General features: G+C 36.7%; 1 protein-coding gene across 4 annotated transcripts in view; it reads left to right on the forward strand.

Annotated features, from left to right (window-relative positions):
* The window catches only part of Slit2 (slit guidance ligand 2), a 342,324-nt gene that overhangs the window by 295,101 nt on the left and 26,623 nt on the right, over positions 1 to 20,600 (forward strand). For 2 of the 4 annotated variants that reach the window (XM_087187403.1, XM_087187404.1), the window contains 4 exons: positions 3,625 to 3,749; positions 3,888 to 3,985; positions 5,167 to 5,306; positions 8,752 to 8,778. In XM_087187403.1, coding sequence (XP_087043529.1) covers positions 3,625 to 3,749; positions 3,888 to 3,985; positions 5,167 to 5,306; positions 8,752 to 8,778 — 390 coding nt within the window. The remainder of the gene's footprint in view (positions 1 to 3,624; positions 3,750 to 3,887; positions 3,986 to 5,166; positions 5,307 to 8,751; positions 8,779 to 20,600) is intronic. The other 2 variants (XM_004847219.3, XM_004847222.3) reach the window with 1 other exon arrangement.

Here is a 20,600-nt window from a genome sequence, read left to right on the forward strand (position 1 = left end):
AGTGTCAGTCCTTCATGAGGTTTCTGTGCTTGATCTCATTAGGTTTCCTACTTGACATTCACAAATATCTCATTTAATGCTCAAAACAACTCACTGAGGTGACTACCATTATCCTAATGTCACACACTTATGTCACAAATCTGGTTGAAAATGTGGGTTCATAGTCTTAAAATTGAATGTCCAAGATTACTATGTGTTACTCTAAAAGACTTTCCTGATTCTCATTTCTGGACATCTTTTTTTTTTTTTTTAACTTGAGCCTAATCAAGTACACAAAATTCTACAAGTATCAGTTTGTTCCCAGAGAGCTATGCTGATGCCTCAGCCATTTCATGGTTTAAACAGATTAAACATATTCTCCTTGAGTCTGAAGATATCAGGACAGGATCTCTGAGAAAATGAATCACAAATTGAAATTCAAATAAAAAATAGAAGATAAAAGAGAAGCAAAATATAGGTGGAAAGATGAATGAGAAGAGAGACCTAAATACAAAGGATATAGTCCCTATGGATTCTACTAGAGAAATAAGTAGACTTAGAGAAACAAGCTAAATGTAAAAATAATATTATTATAATATTATGATTTTAGGTATAATTTTATACATATATAGTTTTATCTATAATCTAAATAAAATGGGAAAAGGTTTATATCACTTTAAGGCATTTGGAAATATCAGAGAATATCTGTTTGAAATTCATAGAACCTAAAAACATTTTTAATTACCTTTTATGTATTCAAACTCAAGTTCTAGAAATAAGAAGCTATCTTTGATGAACTGACTTTAAAAGAAAGATATAAAAAGCAGGAGCCAGGCATGGTGATGCACACTTGTAATCCCAGAACTTTGGGAGGCTGAAGCAGGAGCATCACAAGCTTCAGCTAAGCCTGAGCAACTTAACAAGACTCTGTCCAAATGAAAAATAAAAAGGGCTATGAATTAAGTTCAGTGTGAAGGCCCTGGGTTCAATCTCTAACTGCAAAAGAAGGAAAAAAAAAGGAGGAACAATAGGATGGTAGTTGTAACAGTCAACCCTACCCATTGATGTAAGAACTCGATATTTTGCCACATTCCCAAAACAAATGCCAATAAAACAATATGGCAAGTTAAGAAATTGTCAGAAGAGATTTGTGGATTGAGAAACCTTATTACCTTGATTCAGCTAAACTGAATATATACAAATTGACAATTCTCCCTTTATATACTCAAAATTATAGATATAATTCTGGATATGAAAATAATGCAACACAATTAGCAATATAGGATATTAAATTTGCTCCTGGGGAAAAAGGGAGAAATTAGATAGTGCTTATAATTCAGGTATAGTTCAATGGATGTTTATTAAGTAAATCTTGTGTGTGATAAGGGAGACAAGGTCTACTTCAGTCTAGTCGTTTTGTTAATTATGTACACTGTTAGGTTCTTAAATGTACTCAGGGTTTTCCCTAAAGAAAAATCTAGCTTCTCATCTACTCAAACATAACTGTTGAAAGCAGTCATGTTCTCCACAATGAATTTAGTAATTCCAACCCTGGACTCCTCTGTCCCCATCATAGTCTAGCATGTTTGAAAGCAGAGAAATACCTAAAGGCATTTTTCTTCAAAGCCTCTGGAAGTGGCCAGATGAGTGTTTACAGGCCTTGAATGTGCAGACCTGTATTTTGATGGTGTGTACTCTCAGATCTTCAGCCTACACCTTTGTTTCAAATTCTATTCTTCTCCAACCACAGGGTCAACTGTGGATTTTATTTCCTTTCCAAGGGCTGAATCTAAGTATGATTTTAGCAAAGACAAAACCATTCATTTTGAGGTATCGTGTTAATTTAATTAACTTTTTTTGAATAGCCAACACCATTGATTTATCCATTATACTGAACAGCTGAATTTTGGCCTTTAATAAATTTAACTTCTATGGGACTCAGAATTAATCCTAGCAATTCTAACCTGCAGTTTGATTCAGAGATTGGACTAGGTAGCTTGTTCCAAAAAAAATAGTGGAAGGGATAGTGGCATTTACATTTTCTCTCCTGGTAACTTCCGGTGTCACTGGGAGCAATCACCACCCCTTCCAACTAACACAGCCAATCCAAGAGTTGGCCTCTGTTCCCAGACCTTGAAAAGAATCAGAAATTCTGTGTAGCCTTATTCCAGCAGGTTTGTTTGTTTGTTTTTTTAGATTTGTTTTGTTTTCTAAGCAGAAAAACTGCACAATATATAACAATTTTATGGATTTTAATAGAAAACCATAATTTGAGTACTAATATTTTCTAAAGTAAGGGCTATGAAGAGAGATTAAGAGTCTAGTCTGTTCACCTTGTATGTTCACTGTTAGATGACTTACAACCATAAATTCTAATTTATCGAATCAGTTTATGAAAAATAGTTTGTATGAGCATAAGTCATGCATTTGGGGGTGCCATGAAGTTAGTTCCCACAGATCATGGCAGTGATAGTAGAGGTGGAGGGTATGTTATACAATTACATTATACAATTATCCAAATAACTTTATAAGGATTAGTTTGTAATGAAACATAGAATTCAGTTTATCACTTATTGTTCCCATGAAGATAAAGAGCTGCAGGGACACTGGTGACAGGAAAACTATAATGAATATTTATGCTATCGAAGATTTGTATTTGATATGTAAAAAGATGTTAGTCTCCAGTTGTCCTAATCAGAACAGTTATCAACAGGGAAGCTCATGATCTTTCAGCAGCAGTGCAAAAAGTAACATCAGTGAAACAATGTTATTGAGAACAGCTCAGTGTCCCGATTGTTAGTCATTTCTCAGTAAATAAGTGGAATTTACGGGAAATTGCTGCAGCTAATTCTCCATTTAACCTAGGACCATGTGAGCCTACAAATAGAAGCCATTTCAGTGGAATTTTATTCTTGGAGAACAAGATATGAAATCCTCATCCATCATGTACTGTGCCACTCAAGTAATGAATCAAAATGATAAGATGGAGAATATAATGGAGCCTACACTTTTGATTTCCATATGCATAAAAGTAGCACTAGGACTGGGTGTAACTGAGTGGTAGAGTGCATACTTAGCATATGTGAGATCTTGGATTCCATCCTCACAATGAAAAATAAGAACATTGTTTTGTATCCCCTGTATGAAAGTAACAGTACTGAGGTAATGTTCCTGGGCAAGTGTGCTCTATGCTGCTTTCAGTTGCAGTCATGGATTTCTACTTATAAAAACCACACCACCACTATTTACGTATTCCTCTCTGGAAACTATGGCATACATTTCCATGAAGCTGGCTGAGGTTGAGATATAGGTGGTCGCCATGGAATGCATTTACATAAATGAGTCATTCTCTAAGAGGATTCACCCTGTGGCATGGGTATCATTAGTAACATTAGCTACAAAGACCCAAGCTACCATCCCAGACTCCCAGTGGTTCAGAAAGTCTCAGAGTACCTGCCAGTGATAAGGACTCCCATTGCATACTTGGACATGCTATGATGTTACTGATTTTAGTTTTCATCAAGGAAAAGAAACATATATAGGCATGTGACCAACAATTTCATACAAAATTCACTGTTATGTTAAAGAACAGATAAACTATAAAGAGAAAGCATCCATTTTTTATATTTTTCAATTAACTTCTAGGTCCTGTGGATGTCAATATTCTTGCTAAATGCAATCCCTGCTTATCGAATCCATGTAAAAATGATGGCACCTGTAACAATGATCCAGTTGACTTTTACCGATGCACCTGTCCATATGGTTTCAAGGTAAGTGGAATCTGTTGTGGGAGCTACAGCCTGGAAACACTGCTTTCCTTGATATGATTTGAGTCTTCCACTAAGCTTTCTCTAGCGCTGAGAACTACATTATTTGCATTCAGCTTTACTTGGTTATTCTTTCTCCAGGGGCAAGATTGTGATATCCCGATTCATGCATGCATCAGTAACCCATGTAAACATGGAGGAACTTGTCACTTAAAAGAAGGAGAAAGGGATGGATTCTGGTAGGTCACTAGGCTCTCTGGTCTCCTGTGTCTGAGGTATCGGAACAAGAACAACCAAACAACCAGCATTTTCCTTTTTAAGTGTGGGGGCATTTTTAAAAGGAATATGAGAATAAGGACAAAATGTAGTGGTATCTCTCAGAGATTGTAATATTAAAAACAAATGGAGATGGTACAGGATTCCCAGCTGAGGATGCTCCAATATCAAAAATTTAAGAGCAGGTCCATACAACATTATGACTAATCAAGTCAGATTAGGCCAAGACTGAGTATTGGTTCAGTTATGTGAATTAATAGCCAGTAGTGCCTTACTGAAAGTCCTGTATTCACCTAGATTTGCTTACTGCGTTAGCAGACAGGTTGTAATGATAATATGTGGGTCCCAATGAAACATTAATTTAATGATTCATTCACATCCCACAGTATAAGTAGACAAACATCCTATGAACATTTCTCATCTGGAACTATTTAATCATATGGTGCATTTACCTCAGGTGTACTTAATGAAGTATGAAAGAGTTCTTTATTGACACTAATAATTTCCCCTAAGAATGTTAATCTACTACTAAATCTTACTAGAAATCACATTTTAGAAGACCTATACTTCACTTCTGTTACAAAATTCTCTTTTATTCATCTAAACTTTACTCGAAAATTATTCTGATACATGTTCAAGATTAAATGCACAATGATTTATGCTAGTGTAGAAGTCTTGGAAGATAAAATTTAGTTTTTTGATTTCTTTCTGGTACAAAATATCAAGGACATTGCACAGGGTGGTAGACGATATAACTTTTAAAATCAGAGCCACTTCCCTTTCAAAAAAACATGAATTATTTTACTAGAGCCCAATTTGATTTTAAGATGTGTAGGGCTGTGGATGCAACCTTTGCCATTTCAGACCTGGCAGTATATTGGGTTTATTGTCTTTTAAGACTGTGGAGCTATTTGCCATCTTGCAGCTAGCTTAATTTTTATTTTTTAATATTTTCTGGTTTGTTGGATATTATTTTAAATTGAACTCAAAACATGTCTTTTCAAAGCAATTTAAAAATCAATTTCTTGTAGTTAAAGGATCTGTAATTGATGACCTATTCATGCTTTTATTTTCAATATTTTGATAGCATGGCTTTAAAGTGCAGCAAAAAGAAGTATTTTGCCTTTCTGCTTCTGGTTTTCAGGTGTATTTGTGCTGATGGATTTGAAGGAGAAAATTGTGAGGTCAATGTCGATGATTGTGAAGATAATGACTGTGAAAATAATTCCACGTGTGTTGATGGAATTAATAACTACACGTGTCTTTGCCCACCTGAATACACAGGTATGAAGAATAGGAAATACTATGTATTCCATCAGTGTATCTGTTTGAACTCATTACTGTCACTGTTTTGTTTGTTTACTACACCACTTGTATTATTCAGTAATGTAACTGGTAGGTGTTTTGAATATTAAATGTAAGCATGAATAACAGAGGCACTTAAAGATGGCTTCACCCAACCAAATTAAAAAATCAGCTCAGATCCATACATACATCTCTCACAAAGACATGTTAACTAGCAAAAACGCTGTCAGGGTGAAGGCCTTATTCTTTGTTTCAATGACATTTTCATGCACAGTTTTTCCTTTGCAAACCAACTCACCAATGCATACTTAGAAGAGGGCGCTTTTTTACAGAGCCAAAATATGATTGAGCATTTCAGATGACTTATGTCCATACTTCTTCACTAGTATATGTTTGTTTCTAATAATCCATGTTCATCAAAATGAGACAGTTGGGAAGAGATAGAGCATTTGAGATAGTCTTATGAGATTACAATTAACCGTTTGTCTATTTTGACAGAATATTTGTTTGACTATTAATGTGACGATGAATAGGAAGCACCACAGTTATCTTTTTCTCAGCAAAACCTTAAAGTTGATAGAGAAAAAGAGAATATTACATATTTTATTTGTAAGAAAAGAGAATTAAATTCTATCACTCTTCAAAGTTATCATTGTCCTTTTGCTGGGAGTTTTCATTAATTATATTTATTTCCATATTATCCAGTACACAGTTAATAATATCCTAGAGTGAAATAACTACTGTAAAAAGGTGGCTAAGCTTAACATTTGTAAACAAGATGAGCACATACATCTGTGTGATTAAATTTCCTGGGAATTTGAGCATCTTTAAATATTTTCATTAACAAAACATAGTAATTGTATCTAAAAGAAAACTATTCTGGTATGGCTAAAAAGAGTTTACATGCTACATAGCTTTGACCTTCTACCAGTATCACTTGTGTAAGACCTCCAATATTGGCTAATGGCCTATGGCCACAGATTTTGGAGTTCCTAAAGCTACCCTAAGTTTTTGAGGGTGTGCAGATACCGCTTTGTTGGATGGGCTACTTTGTGTACAAGAAACCGTATGTTTTCACTAAAATCTGTTACTTAGTACCTTCTTAGGATAGAGTGGTTCTCTTTTTCCATCATTGTTCTGACCATTAGAGAAAGGCTTATGAACCCACTTAATTTTGGAGGCCTCTGCAAACCACCCTGCTCTGACTCCACCAGACAAATTTGACCCAAGCTTCCAAAGCATGTTTTCATTCTCTGCGCTTTTCTGAGTACAGAAACAAGGAAATTATATACATATCCTTCCTGATTGAACTTGGGCCTAAAAACACAGCTTTGTTCAGGTTCTTGTGTATCTTTTGGTGATAATTCACAGTGGTGGTAGTTACTTCTGAGTTGGTTTGGAGGGGCCCCATGCTTTGGCTTTAAATTTGCTATTCTTTATTCTTATCTCTCTCTCTCTCTCTCTCTCTCCCCCCCCCTCTCTCTGTCCCCCCTCCCTCCCTCTCCCTCTCTCTTTTGAGTGTTTGTCTTACCTGCTCTTTCTTCATTTCCCGAGCTCCTGCCCTACACGTGTTCAACTTAAACATACATCATTTCATCCTAGGTGATTGAATTCAGTGCACCTCAGTTTTCTCTGAGAAGTATGATGAAGCCTCACACCCCCTTTTGTGTCAGACATATTCCTATGAAGCAGAATAACAACCCAAAGTCTAGCAAAATCACTTCTTAGCCAAAGTATGACATTCATAAAAGTTATCACGCAAGAACCTACCATAACAATCTGTCAAACAAACCACATTTTGAAATGTGAGGCACATGAATAGGCTTTATTTTGAGGAATGTATAAATCATCCTCTAGAGTTTCATATCCTGTTTCATCCAAGTCTACAGTTCGGAAAGAATTTTCTTCTGAGTGGCTCTAGTGTTTTAAATCTAATTTTGCAGTCTAATTAATAAGCATGAGATTTGGGAAAAGAAACCTTGCCCTGCTCAGGGAATATAATAATGCTGTCACTGCTTAAAATTCATTCAATTTACAAGTGCTTTTTCCTTTGAAGGTTTTTAACTTTGTATCCTAGAGGCACACAATAAGAAAGTTAAGTCTGCTTAGTAGGAGTGAATAAAATCTCATAGACAAAGCTCACAAGTTATTATGGTGACAATATTTGCATTTGGCACCTACGTCTAGAGTCAAAATGGACAGAATGTTGTCAGTGAAGCAAACACAGATCTGCTAGCAGTCTCACAGAGGACTCATAACGTGATGACCAGGCTGTAAAACTGGACTAACAATATTCAAAATAAACGTAAACAACCATTTCTCCCCACTCAAATCATCAGAACTATTCTATCTACTGCAACCCATCAACTGACCTTTCAGGTATAATGCACAATTCTTATTGCTAGTATTCTTCAATCAAGATTAATTTTTGAAAAATAGAATCATCTATGATTCTAAATTAAAATCATTATGCGGAATATTAGAAAGTGGGACTTTGGAATCTAAATAATTTTAAAATTCTAAAAATTTAGCATTAGTTTGAGAGGTTCTGGGCCTAGAGTTTTTTTCAAAAAATTAAATCATTATTCTTTTTAAGAACATAATATTTCTTGAAGGTAAATTTTCCAGGAGTTTATTTAGACAAGCTCAAAATGAAAATTGGAAATATGGCACCTCTGCAACATTGGAAATATGGACTCCTTCGCTTAGACTGAAGTATTAGATTAGGTGTTGAACTGAAAAGTGTGCTTTGTCGTATTTCCCAACAGTCAAAGCCCCAAATCTTCTATTTCAAGACTGTACATCTTAGGTAACCCTATTCTCATGGGACCCATACAAATATGGTACGAAACTGACCACATTTAAGCCTTCCTTTTGCCTAAGGAAATTATATAAAGTCAGTAAAGTGAAAGTTTTTTTGTTTGTTTGTTTTGTTTTTTGGTACCGGGGATTGAACTTGGGTTCTTGCACTTGCGCAGCAGGTGGCGAAACCACTGAGCTAAGTCCCCGGCCCAGTAAAGTGAAAGTTTTGATACAAGTTTTACATGGATAGTTAACTTAGAATCTCTTCTGTGGAAAATATTCAGAACACTTTTCTTTTTCCATGTTATACCCTTATCTTTTTGCTTTACAAATCTGACTCCCACACATAAACCACTCGTTGTACACCTCAAACAGTAAAACTGGCTGTTGCATCAGCTGGTTCAGATACAGGGCTCTAGCTCCCTGCAGTGGCGTTTACCTCTGGCCTCATCTTTCTCCATGTTTGTGCCTTGGCTCAGCTGTAGGTAAGAAGTCTAAGCCTTCCTGTAGTTTGCTCTCTCGCCCTGGCTTCTCTGTTAATGCTGCGCGTTGGCTTCGTGTGCTCTACTGTTGTACTGCAATGTAAAAAGTCTTTTGTCTCTTCTGTCTTTGTCGCTGCCAGCTGCTAATCTGAATGAGGTGGAAAAAGGTTAGTTGCCTTTTAAGTCTATTATGATTTTCCTTTCAGTTTTCCTCTCTCCTTTAAAGCTACACAGGTTTTACTGTGTGTGCATGATAAGGAATATTGATAAAATATGAAGTTGGAAAGCAGTATGTCAAATCAGTAATTGAGACCTTGGTATATGTAAAATGATGTCAAACACTACATAATGGTTCTCTGAAGTGCACTTTATCAATTTCTAGAAAGCTATAGTAGAAACTCTTGTGTGCGAAGGAGGGTAGCTAGGAAAATAAACTGATGTTTTCTATTTCATACTTATCTGTATGATTTTATTTTTTTAAAATATGACATACATTGTTTTTATGATGAAAAGCATAAGTTATTTAGTACAGCAGATAACCTGTAAATAGGAAAGCTTTAAAGAAGTAGAGATTCTCCCATCACTTTGAACTTCTTTCTTTAGTAACACAAAATAAAATATTTAAGTTGGTTACATTTATTAAAACATCTTACAAAACAAATATTGTAAAACCCCTGAAGTTAATAAAAAGTGAACTTGGCTAATTCTTACAGAGTTGCATGGCTATTAGTCTTTTGGAAGCATGCAAAGGGGCGCATCTCATCACAGACATGGCTATGGGCCCTGTGGCTCCGCGTGTGTGTATACATCATTGCCCAGATGGAGGAGTCATGGAGTTATTAGAGCAATGGCCACATCAGGGGAATCATCATGAAACTTTTGTGAACTTTTATCTTAGAGGCTCAGAATTTTAACTCATGGCATTAGACACTTTTGTTGTTGTGTGGAGGCAGGATCTCACCTTGTAGTTCAAGCTGGACCTGGACTCACTAGGTAGCCTACATTGATCTCAAACTCATAGTGATTCTCCTGCCTCAGCCTCCAGGGTGCTGGGGTTGTAGGCATGCTCCACCACAGTCAGCAGCATGAGAATTTTAATCACTCAGCTTACTAAAAGTCTGCAAGTACCAAGTACAGGAACAGTGTCTTGAGAGAAAAAAAAAATGTGTTGTTTTTCTAGTTTCAGTTACGCACGAAGCACATGCAGAATTCCAAGACTAATATAGACATACACAACCGCCATCTCTATCTTCTCTTGCTAAGGATTTCATTTTCTTCTGTTGCCTTGTTTAGGTGGTCTGCAGTGTTTAATCATTTAGTCTTACTGTGCACGGTGTAAAGATGAAAAACATGAAGAAGTGGGTTCAGATTTTAGAGTGTAAAAATATCGCTTGCCCTGTTCTCTGTCGATTAACGTATCCAAGACTTCCTTCGGCCACCTGTCATCTCTTCTTTTTTCAAACAAATGATGATCTGGGGCACAGATGTCTAAAGCTTGAGTCTACACAGAAACGTAATAGCAATTATTCTGTCACAGGAGTATGATCCTAAATAGTAAATATGTATACTCTCAGGAACAAGCTTGACAGTGCGGCAGTGTTTTAAATCACCACGTGGATTCATGTGTTGACTACATTTCACGCTTATGTTTATAAAAGATCTCTTTTATTCCCAAGAAATTTCTGCTGACTGGTCTTGCTTTTAAAAGCAGTCAAGCCATTTTCTGTGTATTTTTAAACAAAAAGTGAATTTGAGATAGAATTCGAATTTCTTTGTAGAACAAGGTACTTTTCCTAAAATCCAAAGCTCCTTTGTATTTAGTTGACATCATTAAAATAAAGGCTAGATAGATATGAACAATAAAAAGTTAGGCAATCATACTTCCAAAATAATAAGAAAGCACCTGCCCCAGGATATGCAGCTTGTAAGCAGGGGCCAATGGCAAACCAGTGTCCTGCTGACCCTGTATCTGCAGGAGCTGAGGACCCCTTCTTCATGCCACTCACCACAGGGCCCACCTGGCTCGCTTTCACATCTCACGGGGGCTCTCGCTAACTGTTGATGTTGATGCCAAACAAGCTTTTCCTCTGCTTTCCCTGCCATCTCCTCAGCTTGCTCTACACAATGGTTCTTATGTACATTTGAAAGGACTAAATCCGTAGCCACAAAATCCAGGTACACAAACACAATCAATTTTATTTAGACATTAAAGAAACAAAGCACCCAATCAATGCCTGTGTAATTAGTTAATTCTCCAGGGGAACAAGGAGTTTGCATTCTCTCGAATAGAGCAAGTGACAGTTTTGTTTAAGTGATACAGAAAGCTCACATTTTGGCAGCCATGTTTATAAATGCTAGGGCCCCTCTCAATTTTAATTCTCTGAATTCTATGAAACAAGGAAAATGGCATCTGTCCTACTTCACATAGGTGTTTGAGAATAATATGCAGCAACATATGGGGCCAGGGATTTAGCTCAGTGGTTCTCCCACCTGCCTGGCAAGCACAAGGACCAGAGTTCTATCCCCAGTACCAAAAACAAAACAAAACAAACAAAAAACATACAGGAGAAGAGTAAAATGGGAAATGTCTGTCCTTCAGGAATATCAGAAGTGCCTCTGTATGGCAGGTTTGAGTTTTGAATCATTTATCTTTTTTTTTTTTTTTGTACTGGGGATCAAACTCTGGTCCTTGCGCTTGCGAGGCAGGAGGCAGGTGCTGGAACCACTGAGCTAAATCCCTGGCCCCGAGTTTTGTATCATTTAAATAAAGCATGATTTGGATTATCAAATGTCATATCTAAAACAGAAGAATTCTTATGAGAATTTAATAGACAAAATTATACCTAAATGATGTATATGAAAGAAATTTCTCCCACTAGATTTTTCACTACTATATTCTTTTCTATTATTACTTTTTAAAGTTTTATTTTCTGTGCATACTTCAAATAGACTATTTATTTACCTTTACCCTTTACTTTGAATTGTAAGGATATCAATTGCCAAAAAACTGGATTGGCTATATTTTTAAGTTTTTTGTATATTCTTAGACTTTCATGATTTAGTAACAGTGATTCCTCTTATTATTCTGCACTGAGATATGTAAGATCTGAATATCAAAGTCAGTATAGTTGCATGCATACTTGAGATTCTTAAATAAGGGAAACTGAAGTTGCACTGTTTTTTAACTAGAAAAAATACTTTGTCAACCTAATAATATATGGTTTGCATTCATCTGCCAACCTTTCAAGGTTTTCTTGGTATTTGAATCCCAGGAAACATTTTTAAAGAACTTTTTGCTCTTAGTTAAAAGGCACTACCTATTGAGCTCAGAACAATAATTTAGCTTAGCCAGTCTTATTTAGTCTGATTTGGATTTATTTATTTTGAAAGCTGAGTCGAATATTTTCTGGACTTTCAGTAGCTGTTGGGATTGGCTACATTATTTAGCCTAAGCGTTGCCAGGAGGGAGTACTGAAAAACACCTCCTGTTTGGTTTGTTTGTTTGGAAGGTAAGTTTTTCCATTTAAAAATGCATAAGATGTTTATTGGCAAAACACCATAGGCAGGACACCATGTTAACTATTGAAACTCATAGGAAAAACCATAGTGCTGGCCACCCAGAAAACTCTTTGGCTTTGATTCTTGACTGCAAGGTCAGATCCGGTTAGATATTTCACCAGCGCAAGGCCATCACTTCTCAGATCCTGGGTACAGCAACACCAAAACATAACAACTATGTTGTTTGCAAGGAAAGAGAAACATGTTCTAAAGTGTTTCACTCCTAGGTAGCTAAGCATTATTCACCAACTCATTTCATATCATTTGAAAAACCAAATAAGCACCAAAAACTGATTTTCCTTCTGTGAGACATCTTATTACCTACATTCATAGCACATTCTCTGGAGCCTTCTTGTATTGAATTATGATTAGCTTTATCTCACGGGCTTTGTCTGTGGTCCTGTCCCAAGCACGTACACACCTCCTGTTGCACACATTTCACAGAAAGCACATCTATTAGTGGCTCATGTATCTTCACAAATTCATGGTCCCTCCAGATCAGTTCCCTGTATTTCTTCACTAACAACTGGATCTAATTAAGTTTAGAAAAGTGGGAGCAGTCTGTGATTTATAGATCATGTTTTGAAATTCAGTTAAGTGTTTCTCATGGCGAAGATAAGTTTCAGCATAATAAACACAAAACAGCAGCAGATTATTAAAAGAAAACCTCAGAATGAGTTCATTCTCAAAAAATAAACAATAGAAACAATGTTTCCTTCCTGATAAAATCATTTGTTGTTATCACAGCTGATCAAAGTGCTAAATATCGAGACTGCAGCAGGCTGGACAGTTTCCTTTCTTCATGCTTTCTAGTGCATGAGATCATTACCTTGAGTACAGTATGCAACGAAAGATGGGCTTAATTTAGCAAAAGACAAGAAAGTATAAATATGGTCAGCCTTTCTTATCTGTCGCTGCATCATTTGTGGATTCAACAAACTGCAAATTGAAAGTAATGGGGAAAAATATTACATCTGCACTAAACGGGTTTTCTTGTCATTCTTCCCTGCACAATACAGAGAAACACACCAGTGTGATGGCGCACACCTGTAATCTCAGCACTCAGGAGGCTGAGGCAGGAGTATTGCCGTGAGTTTGAGGCCAGTCTAGGCTACATAGTGAATTCAAGGCCAGTCTGAATTACATAGTGAGACCCTGTCTCAAAAAAAAAAAAAAATACAGTGAAACATCTATTTACATAGCCTTTTCATTGTGTTAAGAACTGAGTAATCTAGAGATGATTTAAAATACATGAGAAGATGAGCATGAGTTCTAGGCAAATACTGTCATTTTATACAAGGAACTTGAGTATCCTTAAAGGGGTCCTGCAACAAATCACCCAGGAAGTCTGAGGAATGAGATGACTATACTTCCTGTCAGGTCCAATTCAATTAAACCACCCTGGAATGACTTTCCCCGTTCTGTAAGCTGTGTCCACCCCCGCATGTAGTTCATTCTCCTTGCCACATACACGGATTGCAAGAGGAGAATGTTTCCATTTGTATACATTATATAAAGAATGTAAAATGTACAAATGAAAAATGTACAGTTTTCATAGGAATCGAATAGAATTTTTAAAATTTAGTAAAGAGAATCATTCAGGTCTTTTCATCTTAGTTTTTTCTCAAATATAATGCTATATGTTCGGACATGGCACAGTCTCTCCATTCTTCAGCTGGTCCATTCCATTTCCTGTTGCTGTGATCATTATTTGGCAGAGGAAATAGCAGGATGTCCAGGAATCCATGGATGGCCCAGCGAGTCTAGCCTGCCAGCTAAGGTCTCAGAAAACATATCTGCCACCAGGTTTTGTTACTCTTTCTCTTCTTCTTTATATGGCACTTTGTACCATCTGGATCTCCTTCATTATCATTTTAAAAGCCTTTACCTACCAGAAGCAAGCAAAGCAGTGTTAGCTTTCACTTTTCTTCACCAGTACCTAGTTTGAGCCAGACAATTTATGAGTGGAGACAGTGAGAATGGAGAAATACAAAAATGTAAATAAAAGCATCCTTTTGCCCTCAAGAAGTGTACATGTAAGAAATCAAATCTCATCTATTTTATCCAACTGGTTGCATCTTTTGATACCTTCCCTTGCTGCACTAATTCAAATACAGTAATATCAGTACCATGTATTCCAGCTTTTTTTGAGCCAAACCCAGACTCAAAATCAAATATTCCAAGAATGATGTAATTTACCCCGTTTCTTGGGGACTCTGTCAGGTATTGAACCTGACTTCCTCCCTTGTTACAAGTGTATTTGAAAATATCGTAACTGATTAAGTTTAGCACTAGAATTTTGGCCTAGGTATTCACTTCCCTGTCCTAAGTCCTCTCTCCATCATTATCAATATCAATGATCCTGTCTCATTATGAAAAAAGCAATGCAAAATAAAACCTAGTTTATGGGGCAGCATTGTCTGCTTCAGAATCCCTCCCACCCCCATCATCCATCCATGACACCCAGAATGGACTCTCAGATTTTATCTACTTTAGAGAGAAGAAATCCGTCTAGCTGCATGAGCAGAAGCTAGCCACAGGAGCAGAAGCTGAGTGTTTTAGCCACTTTGTGTACTCGTTTTGGAGTTGTTGATTTTTTCTTTTTTTTGGTACCAGGGATCAAACTCAGGTCCTTGAGCTTGCATAGCAGGCAGAGAAACCACTGAGCTAAATCCCTGGCCTTTGTACTCGTTTTTAAAATGACTTCTTTTTCTCAGTTGCCCAACCTGAATTCAAAGGGCAGACTCTAGGAAAAATTAAATAGAGAAGCTGCACCCAATTATTAATTCCACGCCCCTGCCTACTGCTCCATTTTGTGTGAAAAAGATTAATATTTTAAATAGTGATTCAAGTTGGAAAATTCCAAAAATCCTAATCTGGAGACAAAGTGACCCACTTCTTTTCTGCTGGGCAAGCATCCCTTGAAGAGATACATTGCCCAGATTTCTTTGGTAGATAGAAGGCAATTAACCATCTCTCCAGTAACTCCTGAAAATTTTCCACATCTCCTGTTTACTTCCGCTAATGGAGCGACGAAAGACACCACCCCACAGCCCCGCCCACCTCTGTGTCTTGCCCTGCTGACATGCTGTCCAGACCCCATCCCCCCTCTCAGAGCCAGGACTCAACTCTGCTGCCTGCAGGAGCCCCTACCTGGGCTCTGCACACCCCACTTCCTCCTGACCTCCCTTTCTCTCCTGCTGTTCTCCCTCAGATCCTCAGTCTGACTTCTAAAACTCAGAGAAACACCTACTCAGCATTCCACACAGGCAGTTTTGTATTTGTTTGGGTCATTATTGGATTGGTGGGCCTCTCCTCCTCTCTTCATGGGAATAGGGACACCTTTATACTCTGAGTGCAGACATAGGTTCCTTTATGCAGCATTCAAAATAGATAATCATCTGTTACATGGCTATGGGTACTGCTCTTACCGTGTCCCTCTTATGTGACTGTGCAACTTGAGCCATTTCCGGTCCATATTTACCTGACAGATATAATTAGAGGAGATGATCCAAGAACTAGGCATCACTTTCTCACTAGAAATTCCTCTGCTACAGCTATGAAGTGCCTGTCTTTAGAAAGTTCTGGGTGCCCAGGTATTGTCAGCCAACAACCTCAGTTACCTGAGGATCATTCACTGACCTCAATTTTCCTAAAAGGAAAAAATAAGCCACCTGGGTGACCACTGATTCTTCTCTAGAACATTAACCAATAACACGTGCACATATAGCTATCACCCTAATCTCATCCCCCTAAAATGTTGAAAACTAGAATTATAAGGGAAATTAACTTGTGCATCTAATGAAAAGTGAAATCACAAAGCCCAGGCAATCATTGTGTTACGTGCTATTATTTTGTCACTGGGAGACATTTAAGAGTCCAAGGCAGAAAACAAACAAATGGAATTTTGGTTGAATTTGAGCCAGGCCATGGAACCCCAGTTTCCCAAATCTCTTGAAACCTTCATGGGCAGAGAAAATTTAACCTGTATTTAGATGAATTGCACAGATGGGCTGACACCTTTTCTGACAGCAAGCTAAACATATATGAACCTGCTTCCTTTGTGGTCAACTACAACATTAAGTGGAGTACAATAAAGACTATGTCTGCCTCTCTTTTCTGTCACCTTGCACTTTATTACCTCAAGAAGGGAGGCATCCATTGCTGATGCTATCTCAAGCCCCAGACCATCAAAAAACCAACTTCAGTTCCTTTATTTTCCATCATTTTCCCATTGACTCAGTAGTAACTCTGACTACCCATACAGAAAAGATTTTTAAAAAACAGATGAAATGTGTGCACTGAGGTTTTGGGTAACTTTTTCAGTAGCAGTAACTGAGAGTATCTTAGCTCACTGCAGTTAGTACACTGTTCTTCCTGGAAAACCAATTCAGCTTTAAACAGCCGATTTTCCCATGATGATTGAGAAGTAGATATCCAGCCAGTACTTGTCTAGGGGACTTACTATATTGCCTGTCTAATATTGAGCTCCTAAGACTCACCAACGTGGCGTACCATTTAAACTTTAAAAATTGCCTTTTATTCAAATATGGCAGAATTGACTATAACTAAGAAAAATTAAAGGAATAGCCCAGTCAAAAAGTGTATATTAATATTCCATCAGCAAATTTAAACTAATGTTGAAAATGAACGTTATGTTATTACTAATATTGAATGACTTATTAAGTAAAAATTAAACAAAATTAACTAAAAGCAGAAACGTAACCCAAGTAGAATATAAGCTGGAGTACTAAACTATTTATTTGAATAGTTTTTCAGGAAATATTATTTGAAGATACCATCATCTCACACTCTACTAAGGTGCAAAACAGATATAACAAAGCTTCTGTTAACAGTCAAAGGGAACAATTTTAAAGTCAATAATACAAGGTGCCACTCTACAACCTTAACTTAAAGGGTTGACATAAATTTAAGTGACTGTGTATTTATACAAGGTTTAAAACTGACACACAGTAGGAAGCACTATATGAATGCTTATTAAGTAAAGATATACTACATTATATTTATATGATATCACAAAATAGGCAAAAGCGTAAAAAAGAAGTTAGGTAGAACTCTTGAAGACACGCATAGGAAAAGACTTCATGAACAAAATCTCAGTCACATGTGAACTAGCACAAACAATCAACAAGTGGGATCGATCTCTTCTTATTAAAAAGCTGCACAGCAAGAGAAACCACCAACAGTGTGAAGAGACAACCCACAATGTGGGAAAAATTTTTACCAGCTGTTCCTCAGACAAAGGTCTACTATCTAGAATCTATAAAGAAGTTTAAAAAATCAGACTTGCCAAATTTAAAGACCCAATCCAAAAATAGGCACCTGAAATGAACAGACATTTCTCAAAGAAATAGAAAGAGCTAATAAACATCTGAAAAAATGTTCAACATCACCAGTCATCCAAGAGATGCAAATGAAAACAATGCTGAGACTCCAAAAAGAATGGGTGCTGTCAAGAAATCAACTAATAACAAATGCTTGTGGGTTGTGGAGAAAAAGGAACCCTACTCCATTGTTGGTGGGAGTGTAGACTGGTGCAAGCACTGTGGAAATCAGTATGGAGATACTTCAAAAAACTAGGATTAGAGGTCCCATTTGACCCAGCTATTCCTCTGCTGGGTATCTTCCCAAAAGAATTAAAAGCATCATACCACAGTGATATATGCACACCCATATTTATAGTGGCACAGTTTGTAATAGCTAAATCTTAGAAACTGCCCAAATGCCCAACAACTGGTAACTGGATAAAGGAGATTTTTTTATATAAAATAGAGTACTACTCAACCATAATGCGAAACTAGAGGAATTTATAGCTAAATGGATTCACATGGAGGCAAAACTCTTTAAGTGAAATAAATAGGACACATGTAGATACTGAATAGTTTCTGTGGTGTGAGAAACTGAAAGTGTAAATGAGGATCAAACTATATCATAGATAATGTGAAATAGGAAGAAAAGGTCCAAAGGAGAAGGGGAAGGGGAAATGAGAGGGGTAGAGGGAAAGGAAAAAATGGAAACAAAGTCTTTGTAAATGGGAGGGATGGAGGGGTTGAAGGGAGGGCAGGGGAATGGGGTAGAAAAAAACCCAAGGTATATCATGTAAAGGTACAAATTCCCAGTGATGAATGTCATTCTATTGTATACCTAAAACATACCAGTAAACTTAATGAAATAAAGGAAAAGATAGACCTAAGGCTGGATGAAGAAATTGAGAACAGAAATGTCAAAGAAAGTTATTAAAGCCAAAGTAAAAGTCATTATCCCAGGCATAGAGTTGAGATAAATTCATAAAATAATGAATAGACCCAGATGACAAAGTACAAGGTGGAAGATTAAGTTTAGAGGTGAGTTAGGCAGTAATAGAATGAAGAAGATGCTATTGTAATATTTGTTAGTTTTATAATGTTTGGTGATGGTAAAGAGAGTCAGATCATTTTTTAATAGACAATCTCGTAGTCAGGTGTACAGTTACTTACTCACCATGGAAAATTCTCACATATGACTTCAGTAATGTCTGATAGTACACTTGTGCTATTCTTCAGAGAAAAGGAATAGTTAACATGGATGGAGCATTTCACTTTCAAGTTGGTATGCTACTCTTTAAAGCCCTTGGTTACAGATTTGGCAGTTTGTTTAGCGAGCAGATTCTTAGATTTATCTCCCTTTTCTTTTCCATATTGAATCTGTGCAGAAATTCCTCATAAAGAAGAAAAGGTCAACTCTGTTTTATTTTCTTAGAGGTAAAATTCATCCTCTAAGTTCTGTCTCTAGCTCAAATTGTTTGCTACTGGTAGATTGGGAGCTGACTGGAGACAGAATCAATTCGTCTAGCCTGTGGCCTCAGCATGTAGCTACCACGCCATATAGTAAATATTGAGAACGATGTATAGACCAGAGTTTGGTATAATTAGATTGGGTGGGACCAAAGTGAATAAAATAAAACATATCCTCTTTTTATCACTTTTTAAAGTTTTCTTATTTTCAAATCAAGTAAAAATTACGTAGAATGACATTAATTATATATTTAAAATGGTCTCTCTCCACCAGCAAATTTTACAAAGAGCCTCAGATAGAGCCTACTGCAGTCTGTAGTCCCACTAGATAGATTTAATTAGGAAATCAAAAGTGATTTCATTATGGTAGGCTGATAAACTATCATGATTAAATCTCATCTAGGTTCCTATATAAAGTCATACTCATTGAAATTACAAATCCTAAAAAAAACTGTTTAAGAATAGCTCACCATGTACATACTGCTAAAATTTTTTGTATTGCAGGTTTAGAAACATAAACAGTCTTATGGAGGCAATTTATGAGACTTTGAGTGTGATTAGTTCATTTAAGAAATAAAAACAGATTGCTGTAATAATTAATGAATACATTTATATACTTAGATCGTGAGGAAAGATCCTGGAAATCTAAACAGTATGCCTCATTCAGCTGACAGCTCTTTCTACCAATCGGTAGTGTTTTACCTTAACAAGACAGTCTCACATCAAAAGCATATGCTGCAAACTCCCAGTTCTTAAACCAGTATCATTGAAATTCAGACTGAACAAGTGGAAGTTCTAATAGTCTCTTGGAAATAAACAGCTGCCTGTAGATGTGTGACTTTGTTCATTTACTACATGTAAAATAATTTAGAAGTAGCATAGAAGGTAGAAAAAGGAGAAAAGAACTTTTTAAAATATACCTGTCCAATCAGCCACTTTAATGTCTTACAAAATGATTGGAAATGTCTTCTCTATGGAAATTCTCCTTGGTCAAATATATCTGAAGTAGTGACTGTGTTACTCATATTGGAAGAAATTTCCTAACAGAATTTCAAGCATGATTCAGCATAGAATGCCTAGGATCTACATGGCTATGTTTTTAACTTCCGTTTATTGATCAAAACTATTCTTCACGGCTTAGCCAACACACGTGGGAACAGTATGTATTCTCTCCCTACTTTTTCTTTTACTTTTTTATTGTGTCACAGTGGATGTGCCTAAGAAATATGCTTTGGAGCTCTTGCAGTGATTCGAAATAATATAGCCAAGTATTTTCCTAGATTTGTAAGGCCTTGGAGATTATGAAGATTAGAGGATGATTTGCAAACATAACCACAGCATAAGCTAAACAAAAAAGGACACATACCAAATGACGTCATTTATGCCAAGCTCAAAAGCAGACACAACTAGTCGATGGCCTTGTCAAGACAGTGGTCACCTTGTGTTTGTAGTTGGAGAACTAAGTATCTGAGTGGGACCTGAGGGAGGCTTCAGGATGCTGATAAATGAAGAGCTTCTGGATGTGAATACTGGTCGACGGAGTGGGTTAAATTTCTAACTCTTCATTAGCCATTCATTTGTTCTTCGGTATGCCATATATCAATAAAATTTCCATACATAAATAAGCAAATAATTAA

This window comes from Heterocephalus glaber, unplaced genomic scaffold (genome assembly GCF_053883595.1).
Source record: "Heterocephalus glaber isolate CG9 unplaced genomic scaffold, H.glaber_assembly_v1.0 deba00001509, whole genome shotgun sequence".
Lineage (NCBI taxonomy): Eukaryota > Metazoa > Chordata > Mammalia > Rodentia > Bathyergidae > Heterocephalus > Heterocephalus glaber.